This window comes from Equus asinus, chromosome 25 (assembly GCF_041296235.1).
Source record: "Equus asinus isolate D_3611 breed Donkey chromosome 25, EquAss-T2T_v2, whole genome shotgun sequence".
In the NCBI taxonomy this organism is placed as follows: domain Eukaryota; kingdom Metazoa; phylum Chordata; class Mammalia; order Perissodactyla; family Equidae; genus Equus; species Equus asinus.
This window is the reverse complement of record NC_091814.1, coordinates 45,770,895-45,789,621: the sequence shown is the minus strand read 5'-3', so window position 1 is coordinate 45,789,621 and position 18,727 is coordinate 45,770,895. Positions and strand designations below refer to the sequence as shown.

Genomic DNA, 18,727 nt, shown 5'->3' with positions numbered 1-18,727 from the left:
ATGAATAGATGCTAAACCTATATATACGCACACACTGTCATGTGCTATCCAGGATTTGCTGATTAAGGGGCACACTGTAATCTCTATGTACACTCATGCATCTGTGAGAAATAGAAATTTGTTTTCTTTCCATTAAGACATTGTCTGGCTTTATAATTAGTGTTTATAGTAAATACATTCAAAGTTTATCCTTGGAATTCTCAAATCTCTTGCCATTGTAGGATAATGTGAGCTTTAGGCTAATTTATTACAGCTTCTTTTGGTATCAGAGTGAGTGAAGCTCTGCTCCAAGCCTTGGCCACTCAGATACACACCTGGGTGCAGGCCAGCTCACGGCTGCAGGCTTCACAGGGCTCCGGCGATGGGCACGCAGGCCTTCACTTCAAACACAGCGTTTGTTGAACTCGTAAATTTCCCTGTGACCTTCAATCCCAAGCTAGGGAGCATCTTATTGTAAAACTGTCCTTCCTCCTTCGATATTATATTGCCTGTTGATTTCTCTGTTAGTCAGGAAAAATAATTTTTAAAGTCTATTAGGAATAAGCACTGCATTGGTATATATAAGCCAGTAGGACTTGCTTCAACCCATATCTTCTTTCCCTGGTGCCCTTTCTTCACTTCCTTTCTCCCACCCCATCCTCTGTCTCATGCCCCTGCGACAGGAGTCCCAGGATGAACAGTGTCTCAGGGTGAGCATTTTGATTGTGACCTTGTCTTTTCTCTCTAGTGTTGGGCTCAGGTCAGGCCAAACTGATTTATGAACTGTCTCCTGAAGGATTCTGGGTGGGACAAAAATCCAAAGCATTAAGTAGGGTGGGAAGACTGAGTAGACTGCTAACATCTCACATGGGTAGAGAGAGAGAGACAAGAAAGAGAAAGGTGGAGGGAGGAATGTGTCTAAGTAGATCCTTTGGTCATCAGGGCTAGTAATTTCTGCTGCTTGTTGAGCACTGTATGTACCTTTCATTGTCCTACATGCTTTATATACGCTAACTTATATAATCTTCTAGTGACCCTGTAAAGAAGCTGTTATTATCCCCATTTTCCAAATAGGAAAACTGAGACAAGAAAGGTTAAGTAATTAAAGCTTGGAGATTTGTTAAGAGCTGGAGTTTGAGCATCAGTCTTCTGATTCCAAATTGTCTGCTCTTAACCTGTCTGCCCACTGTCTTCCTGATGGGAACTACCCAGTGCAGCCACTAAAAGCCTGCTGAAGGCCACCGTGACCTCTGACTCTTCCTCTTCAGTCAGGGGAAAATTGGCAAGGAGAATGTTAACCAGCCTTTTCATTCCAGCCCCCGTCAGAGGGATGAGCTATCAGGAGGACTGCAAGTGCATGATTCACCTGTGTAAATTGCAAAGTCCTCGGGGTGTCACAGCTTTTCAGAGTTCTGATAACTCATTAGTGGGTTAAGGTTTTATCGTTTCTGTGGCTTCTGGACAGGGAGCCAGGTAAAGAGCTTTGCTTTCTGGAAGAGCAACAATGACAAGCAGTGATGGATTAGTTAATTCCTAGGTGAGGCTGTGTGTATGGTGTGTGAGTATATACTGTGAGCACTTCCTATCACACCTGTGTGTGTGGTGAACTGACCAGGAGCAGGAATATAACAATACCCGGAAGAATTCTTGAACCGAAGACTTTGTGAAGCTAGCCAAAGAATTTCTTACAAATGAGAGAACTCGCCCTCTAAAATTGAATTCAGACGATTTGTGGTCCTTTTCTGCTGAATCTGTCCCACCTGACCTTCCCCAGTCTCTTCTCCTGCCAGCCTCTTTCCCATGACAGTGGCCATGTATGTGCATACTTGTCTCCATACTTTCTGTTTATGTGTTTTCTTGCTGAGGCAGTTTCGCCCTGAGCTAACATCTGCTGCCAATCTTCCTCTTTTTGTATTTGAGCTGCCCCCACAGCATGGCCACTGACAGACAAGTGGTGTAGGTCTGCGTTCGGGAACCGAACCCAGGCCGCCAAAGCCCAGCGCACTGAACTTAACCACTAGGCTGCTAGGGCTGGCCGTATGCATACTTTTAACCAAGGCTTCAAACACACACTACTTTTCACACCTCTGTGTTCTTACATGAACTTTCCCCTCTGCCTGGCACATCCTTCTCCTCCTCTACCTAAGGAACCCGTCTCAAAGTCCTCCTCTCCTGATAGCCTCCTCTCTTCTTGTCCCCAGGCAGTGGTGGTGGCTCCCTGTTGAGCTCCCATAGGTAAGTATTCTGGCCCTATCATAGTACTCACATTTCTTTCTACAACTGCAGGACCTAGGGTAATACAGGGACACATACCAGGTGCTCAGTGAATGTTTGTTGACTGAATGTATGAATGGACAGATAACTCAATGATTAAGATGGTGAAGGCAAGAGGTTCCTATTTCATGTTTCCGTGTTTGGGGCCCAGTTCACCCCTGCATTTCAGTGTAATCACCAGTTCCTCAAAAACACACTGGTAGGAAGTCATATTAGTATTCTCCAGAAGGATGTTTAATAGCTATTGTATAGTTTGGTTTAAATTGCAGGCGTTGGAAAAATCTTAGGATGCTGTTAGATCTGAGGGTAACCTAGCAGATTTGTTAGGAAAGGTAAGCCTGTCAGTTATATGAAGAAAGTATAAGAGGGGCTAAGAGATTCATGGAAAAGAGATTACATGGATGCTGTTGAACTTAAAGGGAGAGAGGCTGAGAGTTGGATGATTCAGGCAGTGGCGGTGAGAGATGGAAAAGGGGCCTCCAGCTGGAGTTAGGTGTTCAGACCTAGGGACAGGTCACTCTTGCATCTGCCAATTTGGAGACCTGAGGTTTAGCAGCAAAAAGTCCAAAGGCAGGAATGGGGCTGGGCATTAGAACTAGAACCATTCATACGCTTAGGAGTTAGCAGTTCCTCATTCTGACAGAAAACCTCTATTTTAGGTGGGAGAAGAGCTTTGTAAGGGGTGACTTTTTGATTCAGGGAAGAATGGAAGGCCAGAGCCGCTGTATCTGGTGGGATGGTCCTGCTAATACTATTTCTTGTCCAGTAGAACGGACTGGGGCCGAACATCAGGAGGCCTGGTGTTAAGAGAGTGCAGAATAACTGGGATCGGCTGTGCGCTGGTCATGCCTGAAGTCTGCCTGCTCTCCATTTAAGATATTGGCTTGAGAAACCAGGTCTGCAATTTGTTAAGAGGAAAACTGGCGTGAAGTTTGGAAGTGCTGATGGTTCTATCTGGGGTGGGGTAGAAGACTGTGTCTTTTAAAATGGTCTAGATCAGTCCTTTTCAAACTTTATTGTGCATAAGAGTCATTTGGGGATCTTGTTAAAACGTCAGTTCTGATTCGGTCTGTCTGGGGTGGAACCTGAGATGCTGCATTTCTAACCAGTTCCCAGGCGACTCTAGTGCAGCTGCGCAGGAATCCCACTGTAAGCAATGAGGGACTAAACTATCTTCTGAGTGAAGGAGCTTTCTAATTTCAACTCAGAAACTGGCCATGTGTCAGGCAGGACACTTAACCAATTAATGCTTCAATTTCCTAATTGATATGATAGAAATAATGCAGTTGCTCCGCAGGCTTCCATCTCCTTTTTACGGATATTCTATGTGGTAGGACTTTGAGATACTCAGTACAAATGCACCAAAGAAATGGAGGTCATTTGTCTACAGCTTTATGTCTAGGAATACTAAGACTTCCATGTTATGGCTTAGGCATTGGCATCAGACGAATGGATCATGGTACTAATCCTTGCTCTGCTGTTAACCAGTTAGACAATCCCAGGGAAGTTATTTTACTTTTCTAAACCTTGCTTACTTCATCTATAAAATAAACATTTATAGCTTCATTGAACCAATGTTTATTGTCACCTAGTATGTACCAGGAATTTTGCTAGGCGCTGAATATATATTAGTAAATATGGTATTGCCCTTACCAAGCTTATGTTCCAATGGAGGAGACAGGCAATAAATGAGTAAAACCAATAAGCAAAATAATTACAGAGTACACATGCTATGAAAGATAGACAGGTGCTTTGATTAAAAACCAAAAATATTAGAGGTGTAAAATAACGATGATCTGGAGTGGCGAAAATTATTCTTAGAGAGGAAGAAGAGCCAGTCAGGAGAAGAGCAAAAACAAAACAAAACAAAACAAACATCATGAGCAGAGAGAATGGCACCAAAGTCCTTTGATAGGAAAGAGCTTGGTTGTGCTTGGGATTCTGTTTAGTGTGGACAAAATGCGTTGAAGAAGTTGAATGGGGCATAGGATGAAGTCAGAGAAAGTGGGGCCAGATCGTGCAGGACCTCGTGAGTGAGAAGTGAACAAGTCTGGATTTTATTTTTCACTCTACAGGAGGTAATTGAAATGTTCTAAGCAGAAAAAAATAACATGATCTAATTTATTTATTTGTTTTTATAAAATATCCCTCTGGTATTTGCCAACTGGGTAGGAAGGGATCCAGAGGAGAAATGGGGTGTCCAGTTAGGAGATGAGAGATGGGAATTTGGGCTGGTGCTTATGGCAGTGGAGATGTAAGAGCTATCGGGACAGATTCCAGAGATGTTTGGGAGGTAAAACTGAGAGGACTTGCTAACAGATTGAATAAGATCGGATGGTGGCTTGGGAAAAGGTAAGATTGAGACAAAGTCGATTCAAGGATGTCTCCTAAGTTGTAAGTGTAAGTGACAGGGTAGATGGTGGTATCATTTACTGAGCTGGGGATGACTGAGGAAGAGCCTGTGCGGAGATAAGCGAATCAAGAACTCTCATAACAATAGTCCTTATCACACAATATAAGTTTGACGATAAAATGATATAGATATATATTCTTCTTCACAATGCCTATATTTAAGTGCTCGATATTTTATTGTTATTATTCATGAGGGGCTACCCATTGGAGACACCAGATGCCCTTGATCAGTGAAGACATGGTAATTCTCTTGGACTCAACAATTATACTTTTATTTTCTCCAGTGGAAAATAAATATTACTTTTGAAAACCCTGCAGTGGTGATAGAAGGATGGGGTAGATTCATGGTATGCCTCAAGCAACATCAGTCAAACTTTCAGCCAAGTTTTGATTACAAGATCTTTATTTCTGGCAATAATATAAGAAACAGAAAGAGCACAGCTGGATTTTCAGCACTAGGTGGATACCACAAGTTCTGGAAATTGGAAAAAGCATCTTCTAACTTGGAAGTTGTGGTGATTTGTCTGGAGTAGTTAGAAGGAAAATAAATACAAGGCTTCCCCAACCCCCAACTCCTCGTGATACTGTTTACAGAGTACGTCGCCTGACTGTAGCTGTCCTGTTTGGTCTTTGCTAAGCATCGAGTCTATTGGCCAGGGTCGTTATGTGGGTGATTTTGCTCTCTGATTTCTACACCTATGGCTTATTTTTACTAGCATAGGCAAGTAGCATAGACTTTAGTAGTTTGTCAACCTGGCTACGTATTAAAACTTTCAGCGAGTTTAAAAATATCAAATGCTAGGCTGATCCCAGGAGATTTAGGCAATCTAGGTATTTACATAGATCCTACATGATTCTAATGGGGCTGATCTACAAATGTCATTTGGAAACCATTGGTCTACTGGTCAAGGTGTTGTATTATGATTTCAAAACTCTGAATTCTATTCTTGCTTTTGCCAGTGACTTGCTTGCTGGGTGTCATTGGGCAAGTCACCTCATGGTTATTCATGTGCAGTTTCCTGACTGTAAAATGAGATATTTTAACCTCTCTTACTACACTGGGATGAAGAAAATAGAGGGAGCTGATAGTCAGTGGGTAGATTGTTTCATGTGAAAGGCACTTGGACTGGACTATCCAGGAAGTCTTGGAATCTTTTGTCCAGGTGAGGGCCTGCCTGCGTGCATGGGTCTAACATCCAGTGCCATCATTCTTTGAAATGCAAACCCACTCACTTCATGACTTCAAAGTGCCTCTTGATTCATACACTTTGTGTAAAGGAGTTGCACCATGGTGAGTAAACCAATGTTTTCATTAATGAATTTAAAAGGGTAAGAGGGTGCTCCTCGACATCACCAAACTAGAAGAAATGCAGAGGCAGCTGTGGTAGCACTGGAGGTCAAAGTCCTGCCATTGCTGTAGACTCTAGTCTCCATCAAGGGCCCTACGTGGAAAGCAAATTTCTGGAAGCTGCGTGGGAGGAGTCCAGGACACTCCGAATTCCTGCCACAACCCAGTCCCTTTTGGAATAAAATGGCCAGGACCAGCCCATGGCACTTAAGTGCCAAGCTCTGTACCAGGGGATCTCAGGATTCCTTCCAGTGAGCAGGAATAGACAGGCATGGACATGGAGCCAGTGAGACAGCCTTTGCTGTTGGGCCTTGAGGAACTGACCAATCAAATGCTTAGTGAGAAGTCTGAGGGTGGGACCTGAAGCATGTCATCTGATTGAGTGACATGCAGAAGCTATGAGAGGCATTTGGAGAGATGGTCTTAGGAGGCCATCTCCATATAAGGGAGCAGAAACTGTGAGAAGGAGAATCTGTGAGGGTGAGGGGACATACGAACTCCTATAGAAAGGAAACTGGATTTCCTAGGGAATTGGGACTCTCTCCCAACCTCTCCTCACTCCTGCCTCTAGTGCCTCCTCTGAGGTCCAGGGTACCAGTGAGCTCTGCGGCTTCCCCTGCTACATTCCAGCATTCTCCCTCCCTGTATGACTGTATTACTATAAATAATATGTATTACATTATAGTGTACAATAGACATAATTGCTATTTATTATTATAAAAATAATGACATTATATATAGTACTATATACATCATATATTACTAGATATATATGTATTATATAACTATGTTATTGGGTGGTTTGCAGTGCAGGGCCTGCCATGTTGTCTGGGTACCACCCACAACACCCAACTCACTCTTCCTCATCCAAGTTTGATCTGTCTCCCCTCACCCCCGAGGTTATTAAACTGGCAAGGAAATATATGAAATCGGCATTCTTGAATGGCTCTTCACTCCGGGCAAGGAAAGGGAGGCCTGTTTCCATGGTTGAAGCGTTCCAACCAATTCAGAGAAAAATACCACATGAAGTCAAAATATCATCGTCCTGGCCAAGCAAGGGTTTTCCTTTATAACCATGCTGACATGCAAGGTTTTACAGCCTTGCCTCTCCCCTGGCGTCAGTGGTATTGCCTGCTCTCTCCAGCTGGGGGATGTCAGGTCAGCAGAGGTAGGAGAAGGATTTCGTCTGTGGGAGGTGGCAGAAAGAAGAGAGTCCCCGGGAGGATATAAACTCCGTCGTGTCAAAGAAGAGTAAAATATGCAGTCTAGAAGAGCAAGAAAAAGGAGCTGCATCATAGTAAAAAGAACTACAAACCCTCCATTGAAAATAACTTTGGAAAGACATTTTTAAATCGCATCTTTCTTTAGGGAAAGAAACCATATACTAAGGAGTACATAGTGGGTGATTTCATTTCTATAAAGTTCCAGAACCAGCAAAACTAATCTGTGCTGAAGAAAGTCAGAACCGTGTGGGTCGCAGGAGTGCGCGGTGGGTTCACTGAGAAGAAACACAGCGGGGGTTTCTGGAGGCCTGGAAATGTTCTGTATCTTAATCTGAGTGATGATTCCCCAGGTGTATTCACTGGTAAAAATTCCTTGAGCTGAGTACTAAGATTTGTGTAATTCTCTATATGTAGTTTATTACTCAATATGAAAATTTAAAATGTCTTTTTTTTTTTTGCCACACTTATAAATGTGGCATTAAGATAAAGGGCATCTGGAATGTTCAATAGGAGAGACACACTATTACTATTCAAATTGAACGGTAGCCATGAAGGAGCAGTTAAACCTGACACCATGGAAGGACCACGGGCTTCGGCAGCAGGCAGAGCCAGGTTCACCTCCTGTCGGCAGGTTTTACTGTGGGTCTTGGAGCAAGCTTTGAATCTCTCAGGCTCAATTTCCTTCTCTAAAATGTAGACAATAATGTTTACCTTTAACTGCTGTTTGGGGCATTCAATGAAATAGTGTATGTAGGTGTCCTGCCAAACACCTGAAACATAGCTGAAAAATAGTATTTATTATTAACAGATAGTAGGTATATGTCCACATAAACTAAGATGCTAAAGAATTCCAGTTATAAAATGAGATTTCTATGCTAATATATTCCTGGGAATAAAGGCATAAATTGAAATAACTATTTAATAATAAATGAAGCACTTCACTTATTTCTAAGTAGATATTGTTAAATACGTTAAAGTCTTAAAGTTTATTAAAATTATTTGAAATCAAATGCATTCTGTGCTGTAGGATCTTGGGCAAATTACTAAACATCTCTGAGTATGTTTCTTTGTCTATAAAATGGGACTAATAATGCTATTTCCTTAGGAGTATTCTGATGACTCAGTTTGTTAAAATATGTAATGTGCTCTACAGTGTGCCTAACACTGTGAATTTTGGTTAAATGATTCAATTTGGCAAATATTGAATTAATGCCTAATATAAGTCAGATATTATCTTAGTTTCTGGGAATTAAAAACAAGAATAAGACACAACCTGTGCCTTCAGGAAGCTTCCAACATAGTAGGAAAGACAGACACGTGCACATTTATAAAACAATGAGAGAAATGTTATACTAGTGTAAGATTAGAATACCAGGGAAGCACACAGGAGGCATTGTACAATAGCACAACGGTCGATTAAAAGTGTGTGGATGGTGGGCATATCTAAATTTTAAAAGAGCATCGTGAGACTGGAAAATAGCAATTTAAGGCCACCATGTGGTTGAGTCAATGGCCAAAGGATTATTTCTATTTTAGAATCACAAGCTTATCTGTAACCAGGAATGTTCTGAATCAGAAGTGGATGGATAAAGACAGCAAAATGGAAAGCACTTTCAAATTGGCAGTGAGTCAGAAGGGGAACGGAATGGAATCCACAGTAGCAAGACCTAATTCTATTGACTACCATCTACCTCAAAGGCAGCTTCCCTGGTTGGAGGCCATGTCTGTGCATGAGAAGGAAGGGCGATTCTTCCAGGACAGTCATGCCTACTTTGAGAATCTGATGAAAGCTTTGAACACTTTCCAGGAAAAGCTGGACTTGTAAACAAACAAAATGCCCATGGTAATCCCCAGCAAGGCTCTTGCCCTTCTGAAGTTCAGGGTAAGAGCCTCTGTTTTAAAAGAAGATCTGTACAGCCGCGTCTTCTCCCCTCTCTGGAGAACCAAGAAACATTGGCAGCTTCATCAATTATATCACCATATTAACACTGATGATCCTCACATCACTTCTGGGTAGTCCCCTGAGTGTGAGATGACCTTTTCTATAGTCCATCCTTCCTGGCATCTCCCAGTGCACGTGGGGGTGAGACTGCTCCAAGATGAAAGGCTTAAAGAAAACCCAGCTGTAAACAATCTAGACCCTGCCCTGTTATCTGTCAAGCTCTCTTGAGAGTAACGCTTCAAATATTAGTATACAACAGCTACACTATCACTGCTAGTAAGTGTACATTACTACCTTTACTTTCATGACTTAGAAATTATACTGGAAAGGTAGGACATTTGGCTAGCAAGAACCAACTGCCCCTGCTGTTTGCTAATCCTTACCGCATGTTACTGAGGACCCAGTCTTCTCCCACGACCTCCTTGAGGGAGTCTGATGGGCTATTTTGTTTTATGTCTTATCAGCAAGTTCCTGAAGATACAGTGCCTGGAGGGTGGAATCTGGGAGCAAGGCAGCTGCGTCCCAGTGGTGTGTGAGCCCCCTTCTCCTGTCTTTGAAGGCATGTATGAATGTACCAATGGCTTTGAGCTCGACAGCCAGTGTGTGCTCAAATGTAACCAGGAAAGTGAAAGGGTAAGGACAACTTGAACTTTGTTTTGGGTCAGGCTGTGCTCTAATCTTGATGACCAATCCAAGAATGTTGAGTAGAAGTGATCTGAATGTATCCCAACAGGCAGGGTCTTCCTAAGTTGGGCTTCTGACCAGGGTGTTGATATTATTTGATAGGGAATTCAGAAGACACCACATTTTTGTAATATTCTCTCCTGAGTTCAGAACTTCCTCTTGGATAAGAAGAAAAGCCTGTTGGGTTGGGTACCTGAGTAAATTCGAGAAAATGCTGGGATTCTGATTTGGCAATGTGATTTCCTCGAACCGTGTATGGCCACTGACCTAACTTGGCTAGGAATGCTGATATTATCTTTTTCAATAGAGCAGAGTCCTGAACAGAAACACAAATTCCTCAGCAAAGGCACGGCTGAAAGCTCTGTTTGATGATCATTTTCCCTAGGATTTTGGCACAAGAGGTCTCAAATGAATAGTCTTATCATGGTTGTGTGACTAAAATCAATTTTATTTCAGAATCTTTTCAAGTACCACACATATATGAGACAGGAAATTAAGCAGACTTCCTAGGCAAAGATCAGTGACCTTGACTGCTCTCCTGGCCCATGTCTTTATCTCACTGTCCAGCATTCCAGAGAAAGGACGGCAGGACAGATGGGAAAAGGATATGCCATGAAATGAGACCCTCGAGAAATCAAACACATCTGTTTGCACTGATTGTGTAAGGACTCAAGGAGTGGCCAGATGAAGGGAGAGTTATCTATGATTCTAAAATCTTGCTTTCTTTGGTTTTGTGAGTTAGTGCTATTCTCTGCATTCTGCATATAGTATCCTTTGTGGTTATTAGGGATGTGAAGCCAAGAGTTGCACAAACCAGCACACATGTGGAGAAAGAGAATAATAGATCTTTGGTGAGCTCAAACACAACTATGATGTGTCCATGTAAGCAGAAAGGCAAAAAACACCTTCAGAAAAACTATGAATTGATTTCACTGGATCAAACTCAACTTGAAAAAATCTGACATTTTCCACAAGCAGCACTGTGTGATAGAATGGATGAATCAATACAAAACAGCACTATCTGGGGAAAAAAATTCCAAAAATATTTCAGAATACATGAGCTACAGTTGATAGCTCATCAAATCCTTATATCCAAAGGAAAACACATTGTTAATAAGTTTCATTAATGACAAAATTGTTCATCATTCCTTCGCATAGAAACAGCAGAGAATTGTCTTGACGTTTTTTTGGTCAGTAACAATGTGGCTTATTATTTCAATAGTGTCTTTTAGTCCAAGTTGGAGAAGTTGGAGAACACTACCATTTAATCAGACCACTTTTTTCTCCACTCTAAATGAAGTTAGCAAACAATAATGAAATGTTCTTTGTCTTTGATATTCCAGCTTCCCATCCTTTGCACTAAGGAGGGACTGTGGACTGAGGAGTTCAAGTTGTGTGAGAACCTGCAGCAAGGGGAGTGTCCACCGCCCCCCTCAGAGCTGAATTTGGTGGAGTACAAGTGTGAACAGGGATACGGGATTGGTAAGTTCAGAAGAGATGCTGAATTTTGCTCCCAAGTAATCTTTTTATTAGGCCTGCCTGGATCTTGAATCATAGCCACTTTTCTCCCTGAGGAGTGGATGGAAATGCAAGTTTTGACTCTGAGCTGCTACAGTAAAAATGAAATTTATGGCAAATTCATTCTTTTGAATCTTCCACTTGTGTATAATGTTGATGCAGCTGCTGAGCCATTTGTTTGGGGTCTGGTCATGTTACCCACTTCACTGGGACTGAGAATGGGTTGATTTGTGGCAGGAGTCGTGGTTCCAAGAAGAAGGATGGGAATGTGTAGCCACACACCACGTGTGTGCTGGGCGCCTCCTCCATTCTCTCTGTGATTGTTACTGGCATGGAGAGTTCCTGAAAGAGATGATTTGAGATTGCACTTGCTTGCATTGCTCTTCAGTCACTCTTTCTCCAGGGGCCCAGGCTCCCAACCCTGTGGGCAAGTTCTTATTCAAGTAATTGCAATTAAAGGTCTCTGTGGCCAGAGCTGATTTATGGTGATGTTGACTCAACTTTGCCGTGGTGGGACCTAAGCATCATACAAAAGAGATGCTGTTTGTGGGAATCCTTGTGAGATTACTCCTAAATTTTAGACTGCACAAGCAAGGAGTAACTTTGTAAGTCATTCTAACTTGTGTAATGTCAATGGGTATAATCAAGTTAATTGGAAAGCTTCCTAGTTTCTGAATTGATTCTTTACCATCTTCAGTTGCCCTTTGCGTCATGATATCCATGGTCAGGCATGCAGTATCAGGGTGTTAGGCTATGCCTCTTGAGTGGTGTTTCATGAGCAAATTCTCATCTCCTAGGCATCTAATTTCTACATTAAAGTATCATGCACTCACGTGTATAGAGTCGTGTAGCTCCTTGAGTTGTTATAAAATAGTGAAAAACATAGAAATAGAGATAGTGAGTGCTGAAAAGAAACTTGGAGAGCATCAAATCTCTAGGTGAGGAAGCAGAGAACCCTGAGAGGGTGCCTTTTTTGAATAGAATTTTAGGAGACACTTGGACCCCGCATACAAGGGATGCAGCAAGATTTTCCTTCAAGAGGCCAACGCATGACAAAAATCTCTGCTTTTGATTTCCTGCTGCTTCCTCTTTTAATCACATAGGTTTCTTGGCTGCCAGTGTAATTATCTTCAGTGTAGCAACAGACATTACAAATCTGCCTTCGTAATTTCTGGGCCATTTTTTCCCCAGCTAGTAAAGTTCTTAGTAGATGCTGCAATTATAAGCTTTCAGGAAATTATATAAGGAGGAATGATAGTAAGTGTACTTAAAAGGTATCAACCAATCAGGATAGACTTGCTGGCCAGAGTCCTGGCCTGGTTCTTAGAGGTCTGCCAGACCAGGAGTTAATCTTTTAATTGCTGGCTCATGCAGAGATTCAGGGATTCCAGAGGAGAGGCTCTGCTGGCCAGGAAAAGGAGGGGGACCTCGAGGCAAGGGGTGTTAACTTGGGGCAGTGGCTCTTTACCAATTAGTGTAGAAGTACCCCTCTAGCTACATGGTAGATGAATATCAGCCCTGCCTGTAACCTTAATGATGTGGTGACCCAGAAGGTAGGAAGAAATTGCTCTAGAAAAATCAGAGCTATTGATTGTAGGATGCAAAAGACTGAGATGTGGGAAATTCAAATCTCTGCTGTAAATCTCTGTTCCTTCAGGTGCAGTGTGTTCCCCATTGTGTGTAATCCCCCCCAGTGATCCCGTAATTCTGCCTGAGAACGTCACTGCTGACACACTGGAGCACTGGATGGAACCTGTCAAAGTCCAGGTGAGGAAAGGGGCATGTCTGTGTGCCAAGGATGTAAGACTGCTGAGCGGTTCTCAACGGGCAGCATATTCCCTGGAGTAATGTCAGAGGCTTTGAGGCATCCTTAAAGCAAACACCCACATGGATCATTCTTAGAGAGCAGGACTGAGAATCAAGAAGAAAAAAGAGGAAAGCTGGAGACAAAAGGTGACTCACATCCAAAGGAAAGTTTAAAAGATAAGATGGAAGAAAGACTCAGAGACACAAAGAACGATAAAATGGGAAGGAAATTGAGAGAGAAAATTACTGCTAATGAAAAATAGGACAGGAAAACATGATAAGCCGAAGAAATGCATAGAGATGAAAGAAGGATGAAAAGGGATGGATGAATTAGAAAAGTTGAAAATAAAACTGAAAACAGGGAGAGAATGACTAAGGAAACTGAGTAAGGAAAGAATTGCCTTTCCTCTCTTTATCTCCCACCCTTTCGAAACTCTGAAATCCTTCCTCTGGGCTCTGGTGTTCAAAGTCAGTCATGAGCAAGATCCAGTTCATCTACAACCTCTTCCCTGGGCTGTCTGTTTGTTTTATGATCTGAGGGTACAGCTAAGCTATGTGGTGCTGGTCACAGTTTTCAATATTGTTATGGGTACTGTTGCTTTAGGGCCCTCCTGAGACTTGTGCCGTGTTTCTATGTGAAAACAAAATTAAGTAATTAAATTAGCTGCTTCCAACAATGTAGGGGAAGAATTGAGGTAACTCACAAAATGAGTCTCATCCTTACCTTTTAAGAATAATTTGTTCCTGAAAAAAAACCCTGAAGGTCAGAATTTCGAAAGTTGAAAAACATAATTAACAACATTTTTATTTGTTCCTGAACCCCTGGATCAATATTCTTTATGCCAAGGAAAACCAAGGAGTAATATAATCGTTAACATTAATTATCATAGAGTGGCAAAACAAGCAGTTTCCTGTGCTCTGTCAGCTCTTTCATAGATATTATGAAATTAAGGAGTATTGCTTACAAATAAAGCTTACATGGAATGCTTCATTTTTAGGAAATTGAAACTTAATTGTAACAGAAAAACAAGAAAAAGAAGTCAATGGAAGCAATGGAAATGATGATGAGGTTATTGCTCTTGTGTTCTCGGCCATCAGAAATGAGTTTAGGCACCAACAGTAGATGCTTTCCTGATGTCCACCATTTTGTGGTGCGCAGCATCTCGTGAGGGGTGCAAAATCTAATCTTGTTCTGGAATAAGAAAAAATGCCTTATAAACCAAAGCGGCTATATTAAATGAAACTCCCCATTGAGTAAAATTCTTAGAACTCACATTGATTTATCTTGAAGGTTGTTCCATATCTTCCTCGATCTTAATTTTATTGTCCTTAAGAATCACTTGGGCAGTTTGTAAAACAACCAGACTAGGTTCCATCCTTCAAAGAGGTTGGCGATGCCTTGGAATATGCATCTCCAACAAGCATCGCAGGTAATCCCATTGTATGTAATGCTTTGAGAAACGCTGCTATTACAAAAATAAAATACTGGCACCATAAATATTTTAAATACAAGCACACTTATTTGGAGTCTGGCTCATTTGTTTAGTAAATGGCGATTGCCTATTTCATGCAAATCTCTGCTATCTACCATACTTCACAATACCTGTGTAGCTGGAAAGACTGCAGAGCAAATGAGTTAAATTGCATCATTTTCTCTAGTTTGCTTCCAATGACTTCATTCTTTGTAATAAAAATGATATCTTATACTTGGATAACACTTTATTGTCTTCAAAGTTATATGTATCTTATATAAATATATATATTTAAAATTTCATTTGAATCTTATCAAAACCTTATCCTTGTTTTGCACATGAATTAGATATCATTGAGTGCTCTGCCCAAGGTTGCACAGCTAATGGGAAATGGAGAAAAATGTGCAACCAACTTTTCTGATTCCACTTTCAGTGTGATTCACCCTGAATCACCCTGTTTGCTGTAGTTTTCTTTTTTTTTCTTTCCTGGTGTATGTTTGGGTTAGTTTGCCTATCAAATAGAAAAGAAGTCACTCGTCTCAACCACAAGAACCCCTCATTCCCACCCTTTCCTTCCCTCCCCTTGAAGTCTAGCAAAAATAATCTGGAGAAATATTTCCTTATAATACTGCTTTTCCTTATTGTGAAAGAGTTTGTTTTTAAAGAACCATCGAGTATACTTTTTAGATGCCTACAGTGTATTTGCCTTTCTCTGGGGGTTCTACTGGCTTTTATTCCTGCAAATGATACCTGACTCCTGGAAGAATAGACTTTCCATTAAAGGAAGAATTTCAGAGCACTTAGGTAGCTTGGGGTTTTGACAAAAAAACTGCTCAAAGTAGCAACTGGCATAAAAGGAAAAGGGAGGTCCTCCTGGGTTCAAATACTGTGTGACCTCCCGCTTGGAGCCTCTCTACTCATCAGCAAAGGTGAAGGCAATGTTATCTGTCTTGCAGGCTTCTTATAAAAATTCAAAATAACACTTGTAAAATGTTTTGCACAGTTTCTAGCACATAGGTCTGAATTAAATAAAAATGAAATTTCAATTCACTTAGTACGAATCTTACCTTCAGAAATTCCCTTCATCTCTGAAAAGACATCATCCACTATTTCTAGGCCAAAGAAAATACTGTTCTGCACTTTGCTTGTTTGTATATGTGTGTAGACACAAATGTGTAGATCGTTTGTTTGTCTTTTTTCTGCCACTTTTACAAACTGGGCTGGGAAGAGAATTAATGGCCATTCAGTATTTCCCATTGGAACACCTCTGACTAAAGAAACAATTTCTAACAGCTTTTGTTGTGAGAATGAGAAGAGAGTAAGGATGGAAATATACTGTTCTTTTTAAGTGTTTTAAGGGCAAGCTGGCTGTGGGAGACAATAGGAAGGGGTTTGAAATACCCAGCTGGACTCTCTGAGCCTTTGTTGTTGTAATGCTGCCTTCCTCCTTCACCTGTTACACACAGGGATCTAGAGCTTTCTATGGTGATGGCATCAGCAGAGAAATATCCCAATGGAAAGGAAGGACGCAGACACAAGTGCTTCTTGGCAGTTAAATAAATGCATGTCAGTCAAGGTGACTGAGCAGTGGGATCTGGCAACTGGGGCAGGCAGGAGATAGCAAACGCCAACTCAGTGCCATTGCTCATGTGCCTTGGAGACCCAGAAACAAGGGCCTTCAGCCTGACCGCCCTCCTGCATCCCTGGGGCGGTACCTGGACACCTGAGAGTCTCGGGGGCCTGAGCTGAGGGTCTGGGAGGAGTTCCCCTCAGACTTTTGCTGGGAGTGCTTTGTGCTTTCCTCATCCTTGTTTTTCCTCTTCATTTTTCCTCCCTTTTTCTTCTTTTCTGTCATTCTAATGTCAATTCCCCACTAAACTGTAAGATTCTGGAGGATGGAAATGTCTTACCTTTCACTCTCAGTATCTCCTCAATGCACGACTCATTTCACCCATTGCTCAGCACATGGTTGCTGCGTGAAACCCAAGAGCCCCAAGAAGAGAATGGCTCCCACCTCCACAGAGCCATTTCTTAGGGCAAGCCTTTTGGTTTTTCCAGAAAGCCTACGTAAGGTTGAACTTTTATGATTGTCCTTAACCACTGTGCTGAAAGAGTATTTATTATATCTCGTGACTTTTCTATTTAAAATAGGAAAATTAATGTTTTGACCTACTTCTAAAGCAGTGGTCCCTCAGGAACCTGATTTCATGGAGAGAGGATTTTTTACACACAATGTGGCGATTGTTTGCATGTAAATGAGTTTTGTCTAAATTTTATTTGAATGTGTTTCCTTCTGAAGTACGAAAGCATTCATCATAACATCTCATTTCCTCCATTAGTCTGCTTCATAAATTCGTTTTTCGCAGACTGAACAATGCTTTTTCTCTCTTTTTTAAGTCTATCATAATTATGATTTAGTGAGGTCCAAATCAATGAGGTTTTTCTGTGGCTGTGCACGTTATGTTTGCAAAGATTCTCAGCGCTGTGTGGAATCCCTCTCTCAGCTCCCTAGTTCTTCCACAGAATTGCTCAGTCAAAACGAATTGTATAATTTCTGACTTTGTTTTCCCAGATTGGTCCCCAAGGGATTAATAATTTCTTAAATAAAAACAAAATGTCTTAAGAGAAAGAGAGAAGCGAGAAGGAAAAGAGAAGACAGCGCCCTGGAGGAGCCATAATTTCCCACTCTCACCCTCCCGGCCGTCTCCCCATCTCCTAATCCCTGCCCTTGCCCCCCAAATTGTCCTCTTGATGGGCACACTGTGGGTAACAGCTCCAGTGACACTTGTCACACATCAGTGGGAGAACAAATCCCTCAGACATGAGTCATGAAAAGGTCTTCTTTTTCATCAGTTTTAAGCCTGGACTTGTTCTCTCTCAGTTTGAATATGTCTCATGGCGTCAGGTCCCTCATCACTAGAGAAGAGAAGACAAGAGGGTCATGGAGGGCAGGGAAGAGGAGCGGGAAAGCAAAGTGCAGGGTGACGGGCTGTAGTACAAATAAGTATGTAAACAATGCTGTATTTTATTTAGGGTTGCGTACATATATAGCAATAAGAAAATTATTGCAAACCTGGGCAGAAGCAGAACTTTGTGGTCTGATGTGATTAGCAGACCGTTCTGTCAAGTAACTATTCCTGATAAAAAACAATTGAGCAATTTTGCATTAGAGCTTAATGTTGGCTAACTATCAGCCTTGTGACCTTTAACCAGATGTTTAACTAGCAACAGATACATCCTAATAACCCTTCACTGGTCTTTCTTCCTCCCTCCCTCCCTTCTCTCTCTCTCTTTCTTTTTTTCCTCCCTTTCACCCTCCCTCTGTTCTTTCTTCTTTTCTTCCTTTTTTTTTTTTTGCTAGCTTTTCAAAAATATTTAAATGGCGCAACCAAGAGGAAATCTTTAAATTGGTTTTGTCATGAACGTTTTCCTTTTGGAAAGTTTAAAATGAATCCTTGGCACTTAGTTGTTCACAATCAATTCATCTGAGAAGTTGCTTGCTAATAGAATAATAGCAATAGTTGTAATCATATACAAATGTCTAGAAATAGTAATTTAAAAATTCAGAATAGTTATTACCAATATATATAGGCACCACAACTATAGGCACCACAAATTTGCCTGTAAAAGTTAGGACCTGGGGGCTGGCCCGGTGGCATAGTGGTTAAGTTTGGCATGGTCTGCTTCGGTGGCCAGGGTTCAGAGGTTTGGATCCTGGGCACAGTCTTACACCACTCATCAAGCCATGCTGTGGTGGCGACCCACACACCAAACAGAGGAAGACTGGCATGGATGTTAGCTCAGGGCATATCTTCCTCAGGAAAAAAAAAATAAAAATAAGTAAAGTTAGGGCCTGGAAAACATTAGAAATTTTTCTCCAATTTTGATCAATAAGCAGTTCTTCAATTAATGGCATATGTGTATCTTTTCTTATGAGATGAATGACTTTCACAGGCCAGAAGATAAAGGAGAATCCTAGAGATTCAAAATCATATTTAGTGGTTGACAAATACTTATAAAATATCATCTCTCTCTCTCTCTCTAAGTCACTGAGATGAGATATATGAGT

At 41.5% G+C, this 18,727-nt stretch overlaps 1 protein-coding gene across 2 annotated transcripts in view; it reads left to right on the top strand.

The window, feature by feature from the left end:
- Positions 1 to 18,727, top strand: part of PAPPA2 (pappalysin 2) — a 260,484-nt gene that overhangs the window by 199,391 nt on the left and 42,366 nt on the right. For both annotated transcript variants that reach the window (XM_070497529.1, XM_014845335.3), the window contains 3 exons: positions 9,643 to 9,811; positions 11,206 to 11,344; positions 13,038 to 13,147. In XM_070497529.1, coding sequence (XP_070353630.1) covers positions 9,643 to 9,811; positions 11,206 to 11,344; positions 13,038 to 13,147 — 418 coding nt within the window. The remainder of the gene's footprint in view (positions 1 to 9,642; positions 9,812 to 11,205; positions 11,345 to 13,037; positions 13,148 to 18,727) is intronic.